The sequence below is a fragment of the Carya illinoinensis genome, chromosome 2 (genome assembly GCF_018687715.1).
Source record: "Carya illinoinensis cultivar Pawnee chromosome 2, C.illinoinensisPawnee_v1, whole genome shotgun sequence".
In the NCBI taxonomy this organism is placed as follows: domain Eukaryota; kingdom Viridiplantae; phylum Streptophyta; class Magnoliopsida; order Fagales; family Juglandaceae; genus Carya; species Carya illinoinensis.
The window spans coordinates 4,246,813-4,267,541 of NC_056753.1; the positions used below are offsets into that span (position 1 = coordinate 4,246,813).

General features: G+C 34.4%; 3 protein-coding genes across 3 annotated transcripts; all 3 read right to left on the bottom strand.

Annotated features, from left to right (window-relative positions):
* Positions 1–2,527: 2,527 nt before the first annotated feature.
* On the bottom strand, positions 2,528–6,996 carry LOC122297783. The gene is made up of 2 exons (XM_043107978.1): positions 6,479–6,996; positions 2,528–2,994 (listed from the first exon to the last, which is right to left on the bottom strand). The coding sequence occupies exons 1-2, from the start codon at positions 6,532–6,534 to the stop codon at positions 2,601–2,603; spliced, it is 450 nt and encodes a 149-aa protein (XP_042963912.1). The 5' UTR covers positions 6,535–6,996; the 3' UTR covers positions 2,528–2,600.
* On the bottom strand, positions 6,604–7,173 carry LOC122301624. Its single transcript, XM_043113027.1, has one exon. It carries the CDS (start codon positions 7,171–7,173, stop codon positions 6,604–6,606), a length of 570 nt encoding a protein of 189 aa, XP_042968961.1.
* Positions 7,174–11,076: 3,903 nt separating this feature from the next.
* On the bottom strand, positions 11,077–14,173 carry LOC122297793. The gene is made up of 3 exons (XM_043107989.1): positions 13,104–14,173; positions 11,903–12,023; positions 11,077–11,792 (listed from the first exon to the last, which is right to left on the bottom strand). The coding sequence occupies exons 1-3, from the start codon at positions 13,845–13,847 to the stop codon at positions 11,251–11,253; spliced, it is 1,407 nt and encodes a 468-aa protein (XP_042963923.1). The 5' UTR covers positions 13,848–14,173; the 3' UTR covers positions 11,077–11,250.
* Between the last annotated feature and the right edge of the window lie 6,556 nt (positions 14,174–20,729).

The window sequence follows — 20,729 nt, forward strand, 5'->3', positions numbered from 1 at the left end:
TATCCCAACTCTTCCAATGAATACCTCTGCCATCTTTATTACTGCTCTACCAGAATCTTGCAAGCATGGAATTGATCTCTCTACTCAGCTTCCTTGGAAGTCTAAACCCATTCATGGTATAAGTAGAGATATACAGTCTTAATTAAGACCTCTCGGCCTACACTTAACATAAATGAATTTTTTCAGCTGCTAATCTTCCTCCACACCCTCTCTTTGATACCTCTGAAAGTTTCATACTTTGATCTTCCAATCATAGTTGGAAGACTAATATATTTACTATAATCTCCATAAATAACTTCATCAGCCTCTGATAAAATTTTCGCTTGTATTAGAACTAAAAAGGATTGCTGTCTTCTGTCTATTCAACTTTGGGCCTGAGGAAACTTCATAAAGCATCAGTAAATCATGTATAGCCATCCACTCATCTTTACTTGCCTTGCTGAAAATCACACAATTATTGACAAAGAGAATACGATTAATTCTAGTCCCTCTTGTAGCAGCTACACCCTTAATTCTACCATTGACTGCAGCATTACTCAACAGAAAACTAAGACCCTCTGCACATAAGATAAAAAGGTAAGGAGACAAGGGGTCTCCTTGCCTTAATCCTCTAGTTGGCATGAATTTCTCACCCACCTTTTCATTAAGTACAACCGAATATGAAACTGATTCCACACATGCTAATATCAACTGGATCCATTTGTCACAAAAACCCAGCTTCTCCATGATAGACACCAGAAATGCCCACTCAATTCTATCATATGCTTTTGACATGTCAAGCTTTAGTGCCCTGCTTCCCTCTGTTCCTTTTTGTCTTGCTTCATGGTATGAAGGATCTTATAGGCCACCATTACATTGTCAATTATTGATCTACTTGAAACAAAAGCACTATGCAGACTAGAAATTATATGTGGTAATACATCCTTAAGCCTATTTGCTAACACCTTAGCTATAAGCTTGTACAATACATTACATAATGAAATAGGTCTCCCATTTAGCACCTTTAGTACAGCCATACATACTTTAGGACCCATAGCTTCCCAATGATGTTGATAAAAATCTACTCCAAACCCATCTGGGCCAGGGGATTTTAAAGGCCCCATCTGTTGTAGAGCTTATAGTACCTCCACTTGCAAAAAAAGGAGCTACAATATCATCATTCATCCCTCTTGTCACTCTACTATCAATACAATGCAAACAGTCCTCAATGTCTGCTACCCTTAGACTCGTGGATGAATAAATCTTCTCAAAATGATCCTTGAATGCAAAAGCAATATCAGACTCTTCACTTCTCAAAATTCCTTCAAAATCTTTAACTTGTTTAACATAATTCTTTTTCTTCCTTTGTGTTGCACAGGCATGGAAGAACCTTGTATTTCTATCCCCCTCTTGGTACCAATGTTTTTTTGCCCTTTGCCTCCATTTGAGATCCACTTTCTGAAGTAAAACCCCCACTTCATCTTGTAACTTCACAATCTCCTCTTCATTATACCAGTTTTCATCATCCTGCAATTGTTTATGAAGAGCAGACTTCTGTTTTAATTCCTTTTCAAAATTTGAACTAGAAGCTCTTTTCCATCTTGGTAAAGACACTCTACAAGTCTTGAGGTTTTGTTGTACTTCTCTAACAGGGTCTTCACTTGTACTCTCTTGCATCCATATCTCACTTATAAGATTTTTGCATCCTTCATCTTTACCCACTTCATACTTAAAGAATTGCTGACATCCTCTTAAGTAGGCAGATTGCTTCCCATATAAAAAACACAAAGGTCTGTGATCCGAGCTTGTAGCAACCAGAATTTCAACCCTAATTGAATTAAAACAGACCAGTCATTCTCTATTTGCTAACCCTCTATCTAGTCTTTCTACAGTAAAAGTTTCATCCTTATGTATATTGCACTAGGTAAATTTTGAATCTGACCATCCCAAGTCAAACAATTCCCTCATCTCTACCACATGTCTAAACTTGTTCATCTATGCTTCACTTCTCACATTCCCTCATTTCTTTTCATCTTGAGGTAATATTTCGTTAAAATCCCCACAAACAAACCAAGGCATCAGATTAGAAGGTTTTAAAGACAGTAAAATGTCTCATGACTCTTGCCTCTTACTAACCTCTGGATGTCCATAAAAGTCAGTAAACTGCCATTCATTTTCCTCCTTATCAATCTTAATTTTTGCATTTATATGAAATCTAGAGTAAGATTGAATTGACACCTCAGTTTCAAACTTCCATAATAAAACCAACCCTCCACTTCTTCCTAATGGATTAACAATAAAACATCCCTCAAACTTCCATTTCCTCTTAAGATATTTCCATCTATATGAATCTAACTTGGTTTCCATAAAAAAAATCAAATATAGTCTCTTATCCTTCACTAGGTTGTGAAGGTCATGAACTGCATAGGGGTTACTAAGCTCTCGACAATTCCAGCTCAAGGTTTTTATTGCTCTTGGTGGCGCACGCTGCTAAGCAGCCACCGCCAAATTCGAATTTGCACTAAAAAAGACTCTCTCCTCATTGACTTTTAATCTTTTTCTATCTGCCTCCCCATCACCACCGTACTCTTCATTGACTAATCCCCTCTTTTTTACCATGTCTAAGACTTTTTATTAGTAACCACACCTTTCCCTCTAGCACGTTTTTTCCACCCCCCTCTAGTACTCATGGGCCTTCTATCTTGATCATGTAGATTATTCTCAGCACATAACTTAGGCTCGTCTCCTGTATTAGCCACCTTCATCTTGCATTGTCTTTTGTCACATATTTCACTTATAGTTTGGGCCCCAATAAGTTGATCTAACTCCAGACTCAAACCCAACCCCTGGCCCAGCCCTACATCCTTATTTACTTCCTTCTTTTGCAAAGTTGAATTTTGTTTAACTTCTCCCGAAACCGCCTCCTCAAAATCTATTGTTTGTTTACTATTTTTATCTTCCAACCCTTCTACTCCTTTGGAACTCTTATCATTTCTAGCTGCCTTCATATCATACCTGTAACAGCCCGTTAGAAATTCAATTGTGAAATTTCTATTAACTTTAGGAACCTCGTGAAAACCTCATAAGTTTTCACGAATCCATTAATCGTATAGGTTTTTGTCTAACTATATAGTTAGTGTTATTATTTACTATGGTATCATAAGTGTATTTTTGATTATTGGAGATAGTTAGAAGTGTCAAAATATATTATGGTTTGTGCCATTAGACTCGGAGGGTTATTTAAAGTCTTATGGCGCAATAACATTTTTTCATATTTTCAGACAAAACGTCTGTTCAAAACTGTAGATATTATTGGATAAAAAGAAATATCTTGAGGTAATTTTCGTGAATATTATTGGGTAAAAATATTTTGAATTGATAGATATTATTAGATAAAAATATCTTAAGTTGATTTTTTTTTAGATATTATTGGATAGAATATTATAAGATAATCATTTATAGATTTTTTTTGGGTAGGAGAAAACTACACTCAACTCTCAACTCCAGCCTCATCTCTTCCATATCTCATCCATAAGTATCTCCAGCCACCTCTCCCCACGAAATTATCTTCATTTACACTTTCCATTGAAAGAATATCAAACACTCTCTCTCGGACAGCTTTTAGGAGGTCTTTTGTACACCCATTTCGAAGTTTTTGTAAGTGTTTTATCATACAGTCTCCTTCATATAAGTTGTTCTTTTTTGAGTCTAGTTTACATGGATATCTTATTTGCCCCATTTGAAGATCATTTGGTCAGTCAAATATTGTGTAAACTATAGAAAGGTCATTCTGGGAGATAAACTGGAGAATATGTTATAGTTTGGAGTTTTTGACCAAGCTAATGGATAGATATTGATCCAAAATTTTTATGGAGTATTGTTAACATGTATATGTGACTATTGGTTGAGGAGTTTTGCATGATTAAAGGTTTTGATGAAAGATTTTCTTAGATTTAGAAACTTAGAAACTAGAAGAAGAAAAACAGTTTCTATTTTGAGAAAGTTTAACTCTTTGGTGGTTTAAACCTATTCTAATGACTTTAATAATTTTATTGGAGGATCTTAAGTATCTTATATACATGTTATATTATTATTTTTAAAATATTTGATGTTAGTGTCAAAGATATGAAATTTTATGTAAATAGATATTCAAATAAGCCAAAGTGTGGATATTCTTGGCTAAATTTATGTTTTGGTTAATTTCTAACCATGTGATCTTGAATTAGAAGCTTATATATGTTTTAGGACATCTTTTTAAACCATGTGATGGTTTAGTTTGAAGATCATATATTTATAAGTCATAGATCAAGAGATTTATCAAAACTAGTTGAGGAAAAAGTTTCTGTTTTTGGACTAAGTGTAAAACCAAAAACTCCAAATGTTATTTTGTGATTTTGGTGACTTTAGTTTGATGATTTAAAGCATGGTTGATGTTAGGATGATATTATGAATATGTTAGAAGTAAGATTTGATTTTTGAAATTCTTGGAGATGTTTTGATTTAAGGTCAAAACTTGTGATTCAAGTGCTTGGATCTTTTTACAAAAAAGTTTGGTGTTAATTATTAGCTTTTTCTAAATGGATGTTTTAAATATGGTTTTGAACTTAGGATTGGAAGATGTTTGTTGCAAAATTTTGGTTTAAGCATGAGTTTTGAAGTTGGAAGGAATTGCAACAAAAATCAAGGGAAATGGCCTATGGATGTTTCAGCCATAGTGTGTTCTTCATAGTTGTGTTTTGTTTTAAATTTTTCTGAGTTGATATTTAAATTTAGGACAAAATTTACATGAGAAATGTAAATTTTGGAAACTTTTGGAGTTAGTATGCAAAATCCTTAAGTTATGGGTAAAACGGTCATTTTTCCACATGTAGAGACTAAAATAAAAATTTTACTCTTTAAGTTAGTATTTTTCATATTTCAAATTTTTAGTGATTTAGTTCTAACTTTTAGAATCACTAATTACAGTTCCTCGTGATCGCACTTGAAGTTTTATAAGAAACGCGGAGATCGAGGTAAGTTAGCTTTTAACTTACTAGCAGTCTACTGTGTATGTGTGCTAAGTAAAAGAACTACAGTGTATGTATGTGTGTTATCATATATGTCATGCCATGCCAAGTTATCACGTAATTATCTATTATACAGAATTTATTCTGTCATCAATTTTTATCTGTTACATAATATATTCTGTTATGTATTACTGTACATTACAAGTACGTCATGCTAAGTATGCCATCTATTATATGTATGTCAAGTCATGTAATATTCACTGTTGCAAATATGTCATGTTAAATATGTTGTTTATTATATGTTATGCCATGTTACGAAATGTTTCTATCTCAAGTTGGTCATGTATTTCAAGTTATGTTCAAGTCACGTTATGTTACGTCAGGGCTTTAGTCCTTTTGTATTCCAGTCACGTTTCATCTTGAGTACATTATGTTTGTGTAGAATACATGGGGCCACAACAACTGTGGAGTATGTATTTAACTACAATTGTGATGTGTAGAATACATGGGACCACAACAACTGTGGAGTATGTATTTACACGTAGAATACATGGGGCCACAACAACTGTGGAGTATGTATTTTTCATGTTAAGTCAAGTTTGTGTAGAATAAATGGGGCCACAACAACTGTGGAGTATGTATTTATATGTATAATACATGGGGCCACAACAACTGTGGAGTATGTATTTTTCATGTTAAGTCAAGTTTGCGTAGAATAAATGGGGCCACAACAACTGTAGAGTATGTATTTACACGTAAAATACATGGGGCCACAACAACTGTGGAGTATGTATTTTTCATGTTAATTCAAGTTTCAAAGCAAGTTCATGCTAAGTCAAGTTTCAGATCAAGTTCATGTCAAGTCAAGTTCAGTTCATGTTTCAATTTAAGTTATGTCAATTATGCTATGTTATACTCCAAGTTATACTTTAATTACTTATGAATTTGATTATGCATTTATACTTTTACTGTCATCCATGCATCATTAGCTTGTGTGGAAGTTTTTTGTTAACTTACTGAGATTTGTAATCAAATCTCATTTTGGTAGTCCCAACTACCATTCCCCCCGAATGGTAGATCTTGTTACAGGACCTGAAAGAGAATCAGGAGTTGATCAACTAGACACAGTTGACTAAGTGACGGTGCGACATAAATGTTGATATAGTAATTAACGTAAATTACTACTTGTACGATTGAGTTGCATCTCTACTACTTTTTGGATCATAACCATTTTGGACTAGTGTTGTGATCTTAGTTGTTCAATGGATTTTTATGTATGAAGTATGTTTTAAGCATTTGAGATATTTTCAATTTGGTGCATAGTATTGCTAAAGAAAAAAATTTATCCGCTGCGAATATTGCATATTGTTAGATGCATATTAGGAATATTGCATCTTATATGTCATGAACGGGGGCAGGTAACCTTGTGTTGCATGTCTCGACGCTTCAAATGTCCGTCCGATCCCAAACGGAATTTGGGGGCGTCACAATACCCTTGTTGATTTGTACATGCTACAAAATCAACACTCTCATCCTCATCTAAATTCATATTTGAACTTAAATTAGATCCTGGATTTTCGCCATTCTAGTTCCCCGAACCAGTTTCTAATTCCCCACTTTACACTGGACCCTTCTTCCACTTCTCGCCATCACCATTACTAAACTTCCCATTAGAGTAATTCCTTTTGATTAAAGCAGGAGCCGCACGAAGCCACGAATTAAATTGTTGAGTCTTTTTAGCATGCTGAGACAAACTCTCACTTTTAGACATGCAACCATCTGCTTCATGAACTAGATAACCGCACATAAAATAGACTTTTGGCAATTTTTCGTATTTAATGGGAATCCACACTTTATCCCCTTGCACACTAGTCATTCTCCCTATAGCCAGTGCTTGATGTAGCTTCAATTCAATCTTGATTCTCAAAAACTTGCCCCACTCTATACCATCATCCAGGAGATCCACTTCCAGAACTTTCCCAATTGTCATCCCTATCTTCTCCCCATACACTCTATTCATGAATGCAAAAGGCAAATTATGAAGCTGCATCCAAAATTCCTCATAGTCAAAATGAATCTTACTTGGCTGGTTAAACCCATCAAATAACTTAGATGCAAACAAACCGTTATCAAACAACCATGATTTCTCATATAACACTTTTTCCTTATCAGCACGTGTAGCAAACATCACAGTAAATATATTTGATCCACACTCATGAAAAACAACCTATTTACTTATCCTCCACACTTTGGCCATTGTTGAAGCAAGCACGTCCTTACTCACCATGCGATCTGTAAACACCTTCCCCACCAAACTTTGGTCACCCTTCTCCTTCATCTCAGTCACCCCTCATCATCCAATTCCAGCACACTCTCCTCATCATCCAATTCCAACACACTTGCCTCACTCTCTGTTAATCGCAGTTTACTCCATCTCTCTTGAATTTATTCCATTTTCGATCACTATAACTACAGCCCAAGCAATAAACACTAGAGCCTGCCATGAAACTTCACCTTGTACCTTAGAGAGAAAACAAGAGAAGACTAAAATAGTAATTTCTCTCTCACTTAGAGTTCAAACTTAAAGCTACTTATTTGATGCCTTGATATGTCATACACGGATCAATGAATATTGCTATTGAGTCATTTGAAACTTATCATTTAGGGGGTCATCTTGACATATCATCCATGTAGTTTATTAAATAAATATATATTGAAAACAAAGGGATGTCCGAAAATACAAAAAAAAAAAAAAAAAAAAGAGAGAGATTGAAACCGTAGGTATTCCTTCTACTCCTTTTGTGTTTATGTTTTTAATAAATTACATGGCACTACCATTGGTGCCAAGTCAAGAAGATCATGTAAGAAATAAATTTAAGACGGCCAAATAACATTATTCATGTTAAAATGGTGTGCTACTTTGTCAAGAACTTACAGTAGACCTACCATTTAAATAGTTTTTATATAATCTGTTATATTTACTTTATAAGAAAAGTAAAAGATGTGTTAAAACTATAAATATATTTTATAAAAATAAATTCATAAACTGACTTGATTTCATATGACAGTATATTAAATCTAATTTATAGTAAAAGTAACTTTATAATCTAACGTATCATATCAAGGCACATTAACTTGTGGCTAAAGCATTTCTTTAAAAGTAATTTTACAATTAGACGTACTACATTAAAACACGTCAAATTTTTAGTTTACTTTTATGAAATTCTTTTATGACTATATCATTTTTCTTTAATATATATGGAAACTTCATCAAATGGGTTTTTAAAATATCGTGGGTTTTACACACATGAACAGTTGTGATATTTTTCCTTTTTTGACGTACGTTAATCTTTTTATTAAAGTCTTCAATTATAATTGAACACATGATGTGGCGTATCAAATTGAAGAAATTACATATTATACACTAGGATTTGCCAACCATAACATGAAGGCCTAAAATATTTGCTTTACTTTCAAAAATATTTTCTATTTTGGGTTACAGAAAATTAATTATGCAGCTAAAAAATTAATACTATTAATATATACTATTATCGTTATTATAGGAATTAATTATCAACTCTCACCCATTGACCAAAGCTACAAACCAGGGTGGCCGCTGGCTCATGCATGCATGCACCCGCAGTACCCTTTTGGTGCACATGGAAGTCATGTTGTCATAATTACTTCATATATATAAAAACAAGAAATTGATCTTTGGTAACATGATTCAAACAATTTAATTGGGATCAGAGTTTGTAGTTGTAATATTATATATTAATATGGATATACAAATAAATACAAAACATAGAGATTTATGAAAATTAGCCTGATTTCCCGAATGTTTTGCTTATGATGAATGCCCAAGAACATGATGTCACATATCATGAGTCTCATGATGATCCCTTTGCGATCATTAGCACATGCTAGCTAGCTAGCTCGCAGGTGTCTTCTAGCTATATTAATATGGATCTAGATTAGTCTATGAGATTATCTAAATTCTAATCAGATTAAAGAGTCGAAGAGCTTTGCTAAATATGCGGGTAATTGAATCATAGAAAAATATTATAATTAAGATGTCATCTTGTATTACTACTATAGTATAACGGTTCGTTCGGGGAGTGAGATGAGATAAAAATTTTGTAAATAGTAGTAAACTAATTTATAAATAATAGTGAGATAGTTTGAGTTAAGTATTTTTTAGATTTTGATAAAAGAGAGATAAAAAGTTGAATAAAAAATATTATAAAATTAAAATATTATTAAAATATAGTTTTATAATATTATTTTTGTTTGAGGATTTGAAAATGTTGAATTATTTTTTATTTGAAAGTTTGAAAAATTTGTAATGATTAGATTGAAAATTTTGTATTTAAATTATTTTTAAGAATGAGATGAGATGAAATCATGAGATTAAGAATTTTGGTATGAGATTATTTCCAAACAAGTCCCAAGCTACAAAGAGGTCAATAGGTTGAAACCGAGGCAACCATGGCGACAGGGCCCCTTTGGATGGAAGGAGTTGATGAATGATAGTTTGATCAAACTAAAAAATGATAAAATTTGAAAAACTGAGAGAAGTTGTTTGAAGAAAGCAAAATCCATAGACAGAATTAACAATATTCAACCCTTATTTTAAACACAAAAACTTACGTGAGTCTAGTTTTCGATGTTGAGATGAAATGAAAAGTCTGTAAATAGTAATAAAATGATTTGAGTTAAAATATTTTACTTAAAATGATATTATTGTTTGAAAATTTAAAAAAATTATAATGATTAGATAATAATTAAATAGAAAAATTAAATATTAAAAAAAATTAAATATAATAAGATGAGATGTAATAAAATAAATTGAGATAAATACCCGAACGTGGCATTATATTATATGTCCATCCAAAAATATTCAGCTAAAACAGCCTAACTAGAACACCATGCATTAAGGTCCAAGGCCCGAGGCCCAAGGGCTCTATGAAAACAACATTCCCTTCACTATATCTCTCACAGGGTTTTTCGATATGCGGAGAGATATTCTTGGCCTTCTTTCTTACCCATTATCTCAAATCATATTTTCGTAAGATTAATTCTATATAGAGTTATAGTGTCTAATTATCGCACAATTATTTTAAAAAAGAGTAAGATTTATTATTAAAAAATTAATTTTTTTATATATAAATTTTATGTTTATTCATTTTTTTAAAATGATTACATGATATTTATACACTTAATGACTACAAATATTATTTCTCTATTCCTAGCTAACGTGGGAGCCGTGGGTGTGGAGGCTACATTTTCATTTGCTGCTCACTTTTCCAAACACATTTCGGCTCTACATTTTTGATCCATCATGTTGCCTCATTTCTAACATTAGATACCGTCTTTCTAGATATTTTTCTAGCTCTACTACATATTTTACCTTGTAATTTTCTCTATTTTGGCTTTAATGGTTTTTTGAAACTTTAGTTTTTTTTCTACTTAAAGTGTATTAATACGCTAAAAGAGATGGCTGATTAATAAAATTGGATAATATTATAACGCCCTGATGGGGGCCCAAGTTATATCTGGGTCTATATTAAAAAATGATTAGTCAATTATATAATTAGATCCCATTAAAACTATGCATTAAAAAGAGTAATAATTTTTTCTTCTCAAATAATGTAAAATCTCATATACTACGTATCCTTAATAGTCAGAATAATGTATTAGAAATATCCTATTTGATTAGGGGGGAAAAAACGAAGAAGATGGAAACTCAGTACTTTTTCATTAAGATCTTATCTGATAAAAGGACAAAAAACAAAATAATTGTTCTTCCTTGTTTATTTGCTAAACAAAAGATAAGTTGCAAAGACCCTACAAAATTGTGCATGAGTTATGCCTTCCAATGTTAAAAGAATCTCTTCTATCATAGGTACATGCCAAAATTGAAATAGTACTACTTCATCAATAAGACTATATTGAGATGATAACAAAAACTATATATGCAGTCATTTTTATATATTCTTTATACACTTTATTAATGTGATTGATTGTGTCACTTTTTTTAATATAAATTAATTGTTTAGGCCAATCACATTAATTGAATGCATAAAAAATATACAAAAATGATTATATATAGAAGAATTCGATTAATAATGATGTTTTGTCACTGAAAAAGTATTATTCCCTATACACATTATAACCATCATATTTTTAAGCATTTCTTGATATGGCATCGTCTGATTGGCGCAATGTTTGAGAAATGCCAGCGGCCATTAGATTATAGACATTCTCACCGTAAGAAGAGATCAACAAAAACCTCATCCACCAAGAACCCCAAAACCTGAGTCTCAATTTCCAATGCCACTTCCTGTTGCTCCTCTTCGAATTTGCTCCACCTTTCTCTCCTATCCATCTCTCTAACGTAAGCCTCCCTCTTATGCCCTAACTCCCATTCATATAACCCATTATGTTCCCCTCTCGTCCAGGCTTTTGCCATGCTCACCATCTCCCTTTCAAACTCATCATCAACATCCTTCTTTGTTTCACATTTCTTTGTACTCAACTGTTCAAGAAAGAAATCCAACAGTACCAGTTCATGTTCCACTTTGGCCTTGCCAATATCTACTTTGACATGATTCACCAGCTCTCTCACCTTCTTGTCAAGTTCATTTGGTTCTTCTTCCTCATCTTCATCATCCTTATTATTATCATGGTGTACTTCTCCGAATTCGGTATTTTCTTCCATTGACATCCATTCCTCTAAGTCGAAAGACTCCGGTTTAACAAGACTCTCAAACCGCTGGATCTTTTGCATGAGGTTTTGTCTTGTCCCTGTTAGAAAAACATCATTGTTTGTCAACATTTTGTTCCTATATATGAACATAACATTAATATATATATATATATATATATACGTAGGTCATGGCAGAGATGGAACTTACTCTCTACACAGGCAAGGCTTCGAGTAAAAGCCGAGAATGGCTCTTCATTCTCCCCATCTTGAAAATCAAGCACTGAAACTGGGCTTTGCTGTTCCTTCTCCTCCAATTCCGACTGATCCATCTGTACGTTACAGCAAATCAAAATTGGTAACAATGTCATGAAAACACTAAAACAGTATAAAATACTGAATATTACACATAAAACAAAATGGGTTGGGGAAACTAATGAATTATTTAGAAACTTTTCAAGCATCCTCTCCACTTCTATTTAATCTTCCAATTATGTGTGAGACTCATATAAGAAGTCTTCAACCGATATTATAATTAAACTTAATCATGTTCTGAAAAATTCAAAAAATATTTATTCGGAAACAATAACCAATATTATTTTAAAAAAACGACATGTTTTTTAGTATATATGATGTAATTTTAGTGTATGCATATATGCATATTTTATTTAAAAAAGAGTAGAGTTTAATATTAAAAAATAATTTTTTTTCATGTGTGTTTTATATTTTCTCATTTTTATATATGTGCAAGAATCTTAAAATTGTAAAAATAATTCCTATATATTAAATAGTTTTCATTTAAGAATCTGATTTTATAAAAAGAAACTTCCTCGTTCCTCCCCAACTTCTCTTTTGTCTAATGTGATAAAATTAAACTTTAAGCAATTGTCCCTAATGAGACAAAAATTACAAATAAAAAAAGAAATTGACACCAAAAAATGCCATGAAACTGTGTGTTTTTGGATAGAAAATAGTAAATACATAGGGAACAAAAAAACATATTGCTTAGTCAAAAAGTATATATAATAATTATTTTGCATTATTTGTTGGACCGCCATCCCTATTTTATATATTTATTTTAATCAATGTTATCTTGTACTTTTCAGCGACCAGCCCATTAATATATATTATATTAAAATTATTTTTATCAATAATTAAATACAATTTTATTGTTTAGAATAATATATTTAAAGATTATTCCTATATAAATAATATTAAATAATTATTTTTTAAAAAATAAATAAATACGTAATTCATATTTAAAAAATTAATTTTCTAAAATCATTATATAATAATTACATAATTCACGACTAGATATATTATTTTTAATCAAGTGAAAGACCCTCAACAGAGGACAAAAGCGAATTTTTATTAAAAAGTATAAACGCGAGGCACTAAATAATTGTTCTCACCTTGGGTCCCACTTCCATGTCAGCGTAAGATTCTGTCCCTGCTGTCACCTCCAGGCAATCCCTACCGACAGATGGTAAATATTTTTTACCAGCTTTGACCTCGTGTTCAACGCACTCCTTTGACTTACCGTGCCAGCTGGACGACGACCGTAAATACTCGGAGGAGGTGAAATCGCTTTCGCACCAACTGGAGCCATTGGAGGAAGAACTGCAGGTCGTATTACTACTGTTGGTGGTGGTGCAGTAGTAATAGTACTGCTGCTGCTGCTGATGATGATGATGATCATCGGGTGAGGAATCGACATCCAAGGTCCTAGATTTCTCCTCCACCAAGTCCTTGAACGATGACCACCGTACGATGTCTTTGACTCTGAACCTGATTTTGGCTCCATTGATATCGCTAGTGCTCCTTCCGGCCTCGTTGCTGCTCAAGTAGTACTTCTTTCTCGACTGGAACATCGGAGGGTATTTCTTAAACGCGTTAATCAGGGCTTGGACGGCTGAGATTGTGGCTGCTGATGCAGCTTTTGATCGGCTTCTGAGTAACTTCATCGTTTTCATGTTTGGATTTGAATGGCACTGATCATGACTGCAAGTAGTACCAGCTCCACTGAATGGCTGTGTAGGAAAGGATTTGAATCCGGCACCTGAAGGACATGAATCTGAGCTTTCGCTGAGGAAATCTTTCAGCATTCTGGGCTTTTTACGCTCATTTGCAGGAGTTTTTCTTTGTTGCACATTCATCTTGTGGATTAGCCTACTATGTATGAAGCTTGCAGTAGCTAGCTAGCAGAGAAGATCAGAAAGAGAGAGGAAAAATAAGAACTTGAGAGAGGGTGTGAGAAAGGGAGAGAATGGGAATGAGATTGAGGAAGAGGGAAGTGGATTTAAAGGGTGAAGAAGGGTGAAGAAGAAAGGGAGAGGTAGCTTCTGGGTGGAGATCTCCAGGTAAGAAGCTCGTGCGCGCGAGAGAGTTATGAAAATATAAAATGAGGAAAACGACAAAGTAAGGTAGAAGCGCGGATGCTTCTTGTTTTGTATGTGGGGGTTTAAAATAGATCAAATATGGTGGGATTTGGAGATTGAGGTCTGGTCCTATATATGTAAGCTGCTGCATGGACCTGATCAGATTCTCATCAGAAGTATGTCGTCAGGGAAAAATGGGTTGACTCCCTCAGTCCTTAACTGTCATCTGCAGCACTACTTGCATCTGTCTATCATGATCACATGCAATGCTAGCTAGCTTCCTTTCATTTGAAGCCTCAAAAACCCTACAAATTAATTTTATAACCATAGCAGAAAGTAAATATATAATATCAATTATCAGGGTGATGATCATCTGGATGTAATTAACATGCTTTTTCCAATACCATTTTCAGCTAAATCAACAAAATTATGAGTGTGAAGTTATATATTTACTATGCTTTGGTTAAAGATGATTTTTTTTTTTTTTAATGCGTTCAGAAGAGGAAGTTTCGAATTCCAAAACTCCAATTTGAAGACTATAGATTATACCAATCAGATCATAAACTTTTGGCAAAATGAATTATTAGATAATTTGATAAATTTTTATGCACACCCATCATTTTCAACTTTGTCCGGTAACAATTAATTAAAAAGAAAGCTAAAACCAAAACAGTCATCATAATGAGTGTACTGGAATTTACTAGTAATGGAATCAGATTGTACAAAAAATGAGATGAGAATAAAGGAAAATGCTAGATTCCTGCTGGAGGATCCCGTTGGAAGCTACCGCTCTCAGTTTTTTTTTTTTTTTTCTTAGTGATTAAGTAAAAATTGTTTAATATTATTATACATTTTTTATATTTTTTTAAATATTTAAAAATATTAAAAAAATGATGTAAAAAAAAACAAAAAAAAAAAAATTTTTTTGACCTAATGGGAGCTCCCAGCGGGAGCCCCAGCGGTAGCCCTAGCACTACCCTGAGAATAAAATATCAGAAACTGTACGTGCTGCGGTTAGTCTGCAAAATATGAAGCAACTGAGTTGCATGGGGTCCTTCCTATATGAATTTATAAATCAGGGATGGGACCGGGTGGGATCGATGGTTAGATGCTGGGCATAGGCTTGTCAGCCTCAAACAGAGAGAGTACTTTTTCAAGCTGTCTGGTCAGCCGGGGCATGTTGCACGTGGGCGGCCAATACGCTGCTTGCAAGGGATCCGATGTTGCCGTAGTGGTCAGTCAACTCATATCTTGGGGGTCACGGACTCCGTCGGTAGTCACTCTGCGCGCTCGTGGATATTGCATATGTCGGCTCTCAGAGTTCTAGATTTCGAAAGAGAAAATAGCATTGGAGTTTTTGACAAGTTAAAATATTCCTCGTCCTTTCTTGCCATTATTGATTCAGATATCTCATGTTAAAAGATTTCCATTCTTTTTCTTTTTATATTTGAGTTCTGATTGACTATTAAAAATTATCAGACAAAAATTTTAAGTTTTAAAATTAAATATTAAAGTATTATATTTTAATATTATTATTATTTTAAGATTTGAAAAAGTTAAAAATAAGTTAAATTGTTTATTATATTTTATATAGAAATTTGAAAAAATTATAATAATGAGATGAGAATTTTATATTTGAGATGAAAAATTCAAATGACCAATCAGTACCTACTCATTGAAAAAAGTAATGAGATGAGATTATTTTATTGGCATTTACCATTTGAACAACTCTCTTGACGATCTTTATGAAGAGGAATATTTTAATTACAAAAAAATTTTATAAAAATAATTTTATAAACTAATGTGATTTGTTGTGATTCATCAAATTATAAAATTACTTTTATTGTAAAGGTAATATAATGAATTAGATGAAACCACTAATTTCTAGGATTACTTTTATGTAATTCTTTTGTAGATGTAGTAATAGTTATTTGTGAATGCATATTGTATAGTAGATAATTATAAGAATGTGAATTTGTTTACAAACATTAATCGAGTTGAGTTGAGTTTTACTTGAGTTTGTAAGTTTATTCTTGGTCTACGTTGGACCCTTTATTTAGGGTTGATCGAAATCTAAGTGATTCAGTTTTTGGCAGTTATACTCTCCAACTTCAGAGATCTAAAGTCTAGTATTAAAATTAGGGCTCACCTAAGGTAAGATTGATGATGAAGTCTATTTTGGATTCCTCAACAGATCGTGTTCGGACTTGGCACAAGTCAAAAATCCATGGCCAAGAACTCCAAGTTGCAATTGTCAACGTACTCTCAAAGTTGAAAGAAATAGATTGGTTATTATAGGAAACTCTATACAAATTCTCAAAAGTTCTTGATCAAGTCCCATGACATCGCTCAACATGATCAAGATCAAGAAAACAATATAAAATAGAATTGCAGAGCCCTAAACAATGCTTGAGTTGAACACATTTAGTTCATGATTAAGCGTATAGGTGTTAAGACATAAATATATATAATAAAATCTATTTCTTCTCATCAGTTTAAACTTTTCAACATAAGTAGCAATTTTAATTTCCACACATGCAATCTTTGGGAGGCAGAAATGGGAGACAGAGAGAGCTGGGCAAAAGATGTAAGGGAGACGTTTGAAATTCTCTATTCACAGTAAAAATAATAATTAATGTGTGAGACTCTTGTTGGAGGGTGTAAATATCTCAACTGATTTTCAGGTTTTCTCCTCTCCGAATAATGTAATACACTAATTGTCTATATTATCTATGCTAAAGTAGTATGAGTTAAGCATATTTTTCACTAATAAACAATTAGTGACAAAAAAATGATCATATTGGTCCAAATCGATCAAACCTAATCCGATATTGAAGTCTGATTCTACCTAGTCTAAACAAAGCATGCCCTCGTGCATTTGTGGCACACAATGCCACCGCACTACATCACCACGGGCTCCTCTCCACTATCTGGCCAACATATGAGCAACAGAGTTTGCCTACATGCCTATTTTGAACTTGGGTAAGAGATTTGACAAATGAATTAATGTCAAATAGAATAGCTAGCTATTCTTTTTCATCTTTTCTACCATTGTAATGGGATCAGACTCAATAATTATACAGGGTATGCAGTATGCCAAGATGGGTGGTCAACTGTAAGCCTATTGGTATTGCTAATGCTTCAATGGCTTCTAGTACTTCCTAGTGGGGACACCAGTTTTGCTTTAAAATTTTAAAAGGACCAGCACTATGTGTCTGCAATTTGGACGCGGATCCAGGTGGACGCCGTTCTGGTCTAATTTGGACCATAACATAATCCCCAACATTAAATTCAACATGTCGTTTATGCAAATCAGCTCGAAGTTTATATGATGCATTACTGGCTTCACTTTGTTTATTGATTTCAAAATGCAAGTCATGAAGATGTTGTGCAAATGCCTCAGCTGACATAGACACACTAGCATGTGGGGACATAGAAATAAGATCTAAAGGCTTCCTAGGCTTATAACCATGAACAACTTCAAAGGGACTCATACCTAAAGACTGATTCACAAAACTGTTATATGCAATTTGAGCTGTAGGTAGGATCAAATCCCAATTCTGAAGATTTTCCTGGACCAAACATCTTAATAAATTGCCAAAATTACGGTTAACAACTTCAGTTTGGCCATCCGTCTGAGGGTGGTAAGCAGTGGATAATTTCAATTTAGTGCCAACCATATGCCATAGGGTTCTCCAGAAATGACTAGTGAAACAAGCATCCCTATCTGAAACAATAGTCTTAAGAAGACCATACAACTTAACAATTTCATTAAAGTACAACCTAGTGACTTTTGACGCATATGAAGTCTTGCTACAAGGAATGAAGTGAGCCATTTTTTAGAAACAATCCACTACAACAAAAATAGAATCATGCTTCTTTGGAGTGCGTGGAAATCCTAACACAAAATCCATACTAACGTCTTGCCAAGGACGACTAGGAATGGGAAGCGGCATGTAGAGACCAGTGTTTTGTCGCTTCTATTTGGCCAATTGACAGGTGTTACATGTGCTAACTATCTTAGCCACATCTTTCTTCAAACTAGGCCAATAGAATTTCCATTCAACCTCCTCTATAGTCTTATCACATCCAAAATGTCCAGCCAAACCTCCAGCATGAACTTCCCAAACTATAAAATCCCGAACGGAAGTCCGAGGGGTGCACAACTTACTGGCTCTAAAAAGATAGCCATCCTCAAGATGGAATCCATCAGTGATATCCAACTGTCCACTTTGCAAAGCAAGAAAAATATCCCTATAATTAGGACAAGACTCATACTCTTCCTTAAGTCTTTCAAAACCTATGACCTTGACATTCATGATAGACAAAAGGGAGATACAATGGCTCAGAGCATCAGTTGCTTGGTTCTCAACACCCTTTCTATGTTTCAAAACAAAAGAATAAGCCTGCAAATATTCAATCCAACGACTATGCCTAGAATTCAACATTTTTTGGGAATTAAGGTAGCGAAGGGCCTCATGGTCCAAATAAAGAACAAACTCCTGGGGCAACAAGTAATGGCGCCAATAGCGCAAAACCTGCACAACTGCATACAACTCCTTATCATGAGTTGAGTATCGTTGTTTGGCATCATTTAACTTCTTACTAAAATAAGCAACAGGGTGGTGTTCCTGGCTAAGGACACCACCTATTCCTACCCTGGAGGCATCACACTCGACCTCAAAAACTTTGGAGAAGTCGGGAAGTCGCATGACAGGAGCTTTCGTCATTCGCTTCTTGACTAACTTAAAAGCCTTAGCTGCTTCTAATGTCTAATGAAATTCTCCTTTCTTCATGTATTCTGTGATAGGAGCCATGATTGTGCTAAATCTCTTAATGAAGCGTCGATAAAAGGTAGCTAGGCCATGAAAACTCCGAACTTCATGTATAATTTTGGGCTCAGGCCAACCAACAATGGCCTGGATCTTTGTGGGATCAGTAGATACTCCTGTAGAGGATACAATGAATCCTAGGAAGACAACTTGATCAGTGAAGAAAGAACATTTTTTCACATTAGCATACAAGCTTGATTCACGAAGAGTAGAACAAACCTGTGTGAGATGATCTAAATGTTGTTCCTTAGTTTTACTGTAAACCACGATGTCATCAAAGTAAACGACAAGGAACTTACCCATAAAAGGTTGAAGAGCTTGTGTCATCACTCTCATGAAAGTACTTGGGGCATTGGTTAGTCCAAAAGGCATAACCAACAACTCATAAAGACCGTCCTTCGTCTTGAAAGCAGTTTTCCATTCATCACCTGGGTGAATCCTGATTTGGTGATACCCACTTTTTAAATCAATCTTAGAAAATATAGTAGCACGAACCATCATATCCAACATATCATCAAGCCTAAGAATGGGAAAGCGATACTTCACTATGATCCTATTAATAACACAACTATCAATGCACATCCTCTAATAACCATCTTTTTTAGGGGTCAAAGGGGCAGGAACTGCACAAGGACTTAAACTCTCAAGAATAAATCCTTTGTGAAGAAGTTCATCCACTTTCCTTTGGAGCTCGACATGCTCACTAGGATTCATCCTATAATGAGGCAAATTTGGGAGAGACACCCCTAGGACAAGATCTATGGCATGTTGAATATCTCGTAAAGGGGGTAAGTGGTCAGGAAGGTCCTAAGGGAAACCATCCCGAAAAACCTGAAGAAACGACTGAGCCTCAGCAGGGGACATCATTGGAGACTCCAACAGAACCTCTATAACAACTACAGCAAACACAACGGAATCACCCACGAGTGTACACTCGAACTCAATAGGGTTAATGATATTTAACTCTTTTTGTTACACAATCTTCTTTGCTTGCTGTGAACCGACAGGTTTTGGGGGTAAATGATTAAGACGAATCTTCTTTCCATTATACACAAAGGAACATGAATTAGAACAACCATGAATGGTCACATCCAAGTCAAACAACCAAGGCCGACCAAGAATGACATGACCGACATCCATAGGAATGACATCACACCATATATGTTCCTTATACTCTAGGAACTGGATAGGCACTAGACAACGCTCTTTCACAGCTATGGAAGAAGTATCCACCCAAGAGATACTATACGGTTGAGGGTGAGGAACTGACTGCAACCCCAGACGGGATACAGTAGTCACAAAAACTGCGTTAATACAACTACCACTATCCACAATGACTTTACAACCCTTATTATTGATTTTGATATAAGTATGAAAAATGGCATGACGACGCCAATCATCGTCATCTTTGGGTTGGGTAAGGGTACAACTTACAACACTTAACCGGGGTGCATTGGGAACAAGGGGTACAGAACCTAGACCCACAGGAAGAACCAAGATACAACCTAAGAAGGCATCCTCATCATCACCCAAATCACCGAACTCTTCAAGCTTAGGTTCATGGAATTGATCCTCTAACGGCTCATCAACTACACCCTCACGTTCCTTAATGATTAAGGCTTGACTGGGAGAATTGGAGGAAATATGACCAAATCCCTTACAGTTGAAGCATTGTAGACGGGAGGAAGTCTTGGGGATTTCAGGACCTTTACCCTTATTTGCTTGTACAAGAGGAATAGACGGAGGAGGCCCTAGGAGAGATTTAGGGGAAGAAGTGGACGCTGAGGTGATGGAAGGACGGTTGTCACCACGTTTTCCATACAGAGTC

Bases quoted from the DNA above. Each gene is read 5' to 3' on its own strand.
- LOC122297783 (XM_043107978.1), bottom strand. From the start codon at position 6,534: ATGAATTTAGATGAGGATGAGAGTGTTGATTTTGTAGCATGTACAAAT. The intron at 2,995-6,478 runs GTATTGTGACGC...GGGCTGTTACAG, and splicing joins GCATGTACAAATCAACAAGG to GTATGATATGAAGGCAGCTA.
- LOC122301624 (XM_043113027.1), bottom strand. From the start codon at position 7,173: ATGTTTGCTACACGTGCTGATAAGGAAAAAGTGTTATATGAGAAATCA.
- LOC122297793 (XM_043107989.1), bottom strand. From the start codon at position 13,847: ATGAATGTGCAACAAAGAAAAACTCCTGCAAATGAGCGTAAAAAGCCC. The intron at 12,024-13,103 runs GTGAGAACAATT...TGTAACGTACAG, and splicing joins ACATGGAAGTGGGACCCAAG to ATGGATCAGTCGGAATTGGA. The intron at 11,793-11,902 runs GTAAGTTCCATC...TTTTTCTAACAG, and splicing joins AAGCCTTGCCTGTGTAGAGA to GGACAAGACAAAACCTCATG.